General features: G+C 34.8%; 1 protein-coding gene across 1 annotated transcript in view; it reads right to left on the bottom strand.

Moving 5' to 3' along the window:
* Positions 1-1003: 1003 nt before the first annotated feature.
* The window catches only part of LOC106476106 (centrosome and spindle pole associated protein 1-like), a gene marked incomplete at its 3' end in the record, with an annotated part of 20136 nt that continues 18974 nt past the window's right edge, over positions 1004-2165 (bottom strand). The window contains exons 5-6 of the mRNA XM_013936777.2: positions 1291-1440; positions 1004-1132 (exon numbers count right to left, since the gene is read on the bottom strand). Of these exons, the coding sequence (XP_013792231.2) occupies positions 1004-1132; positions 1291-1440 (279 nt within the window). The remainder of the gene's footprint in view (positions 1133-1290; positions 1441-2165) is intronic.

Below are 2165 nucleotides of genomic sequence, written 5' to 3'. Positions count from 1 at the left end.
TGTCTGCTATCCTCCAGTTCCTACCGACCATAATCGCTGTCTTTCTTTCTCTCTCTCTGCCTGCTTCGTCTCTGCCTCATCTCTCTCTCTCACTGTCTAGTACACTTATATACGATAATACTACTTGTTCTAGAAACTTCTAAGACTCTCAACACGCGCTACCAGCGTCACTTGACTTCCGCTGTCGTAACACACTAGCGAATTTTTTAGAATACTCGTCACGTGACCCCCGCTGTCGTAACACACTAGCGAATCTTCTAGAATACTCGTCACGTGACCCCCACTGTCGTAACACTGCCCCTTCCTTAGTATTGTTCGTCCCGAACAATAGCCACTTACATTAAACTAATAAACAATTAACAATAACTTAATTAAATGTACAGAATTTACAAACACAAAATTAAAAATTCAACAAAGTCTTTTAATTTTTCAGGACATATCTTCTTCCGCACTGGTCTCTGTCTCATTGGCTTCTGCCTCGTGTGGGGTTCATCTGCTTCATCGGGAAACGTCCTATCATTGGTTACAGTCACATCAGTAATAGTAACTTCATCAAGGGCTTCAGTGTTTCCCTTCTCAAACTGAGTAGAGTTTCTTCTTCGACAGTGGCTTTTTCAGGTGACACGTCTTCAGCAGTGTCATTTGTTCCGTTGTTCACTTCATCCCAACTGAAATGTCCTGGATCGTGATAACGACAAAGCCTGTTGGCATGCACCACCTTTGGCTTATCAGTATCATTAGTTTAATAGTAAAAACCTTACCTCTGCAAAATAATAGCATATGGTGCCATTCTAAAAACAGAATAACACAATTAGAGTAAAAGTTAAGAGGAAAGGACTGCAGAATGTAATCAACTATGAAATTTTAAGTCATCTATTTGAGGATTTCTAGTTCTGAACACTTAAAGGTAATCTGAACTTAAGAAGTAAACAAATACACAGATTTTAGTATAAGGATACTTTTACACTTTCAAACCAATCTGATAAATAACAGAATGTCTAACCTTTTGTTGTGCCTTCTCTTTCTTCTCTCGCTCTTGTCTTCGTTTCTCTTCCGCTTCCTCTTGCCGCTTCAGCGATTCTTTCTGACGTTCTTCCTGTATCTGCCTCAGCCTTTCTTGTCTCAAACGAAGCTACTCATACAAATGTAAACCATTAAGTGGCATCAACTGGAACAACAGGTTTTTACTCATAACAACAAATACATAATACAGAAGTTTTTGACTAGTTTTGAAACAATGGAGACTAGCTTACAATAAAAAAAAACAGTTTATCACGTATAATCACAAACCTCTTCCTCTTTACGTTTTTTCTTATCCAGTTCTTCTTCATACTCTCTTTGCATCCTTAGTCTTTGTTCCTCAATTCTTTTTGCCAATTTTTCATCTTCTTCATATTCCTTTTCTCTAGCTTGTGCTGCTAGTTTTTTCTTTTCTTCAATCTAGGATTTAGAAGTATATTACAATTTGTTAAAACAGTCACTAACAATAACGAATAAGATGCTAAAGGAGGTAATTTTTCCACAATAAAGTACTTAAAATACACTGACAAAATCAAAAAGACAATTTTCAACCAAAAATTAACATAAGGGGATTTTGAAACCTTCCACATAAAATGATGAACAACAAGAAAAACATAATAAATTACATTGTATTAATTGTCAGTAAAATTAATGATACGAATTAAATTATTTAATAATTTCCCTTAATTATGATTAACACTTTAACAGCCTGTAAATTTTATCTTATTCTCTAGTTTATGGTAAAACATCATAATTTCTTTGGAAAAGAAAGTAAAAAAGGGCAATATTCATCCCTAAAACAAGTCTAGACAAAACCCAGCATTACAAAAAAGATAAAAACATAAAAATATTTCTTTATACATTTATCAAAACGTTACTAGCACTTCAACTTTCAGAACAGTTCACTTATTGCCTTTGTTAAAAAAATAAAAGATTATTCATTACCAAATACTTTCAAGTGTTTAGCTGAGGTCACAATAAACATTGGATATACCAGGCCACTTTCACTACAAATATCACACTGGTTAAATCAGACAAGATCACTCCTTAATCTTTTTGCCACAAAGATTCCATTGGTTAATTTCTACCAGGCCACTGCATAATCTTACAACAAAGGCTCCACTGGTTAACTGGTCTGAAGTATT

The sequence above is a fragment of the Limulus polyphemus genome, unplaced genomic scaffold (assembly GCF_000517525.1).
Source record: "Limulus polyphemus unplaced genomic scaffold, Limulus_polyphemus-2.1.2 Scaffold9812, whole genome shotgun sequence".
Taxonomy (NCBI): Eukaryota; Metazoa; Arthropoda; class Merostomata; order Xiphosura; family Limulidae; genus Limulus; species Limulus polyphemus.
Note: the sequence above shows the minus strand (reverse complement) of the source record. Positions and strands in the feature narration are given on the sequence as shown.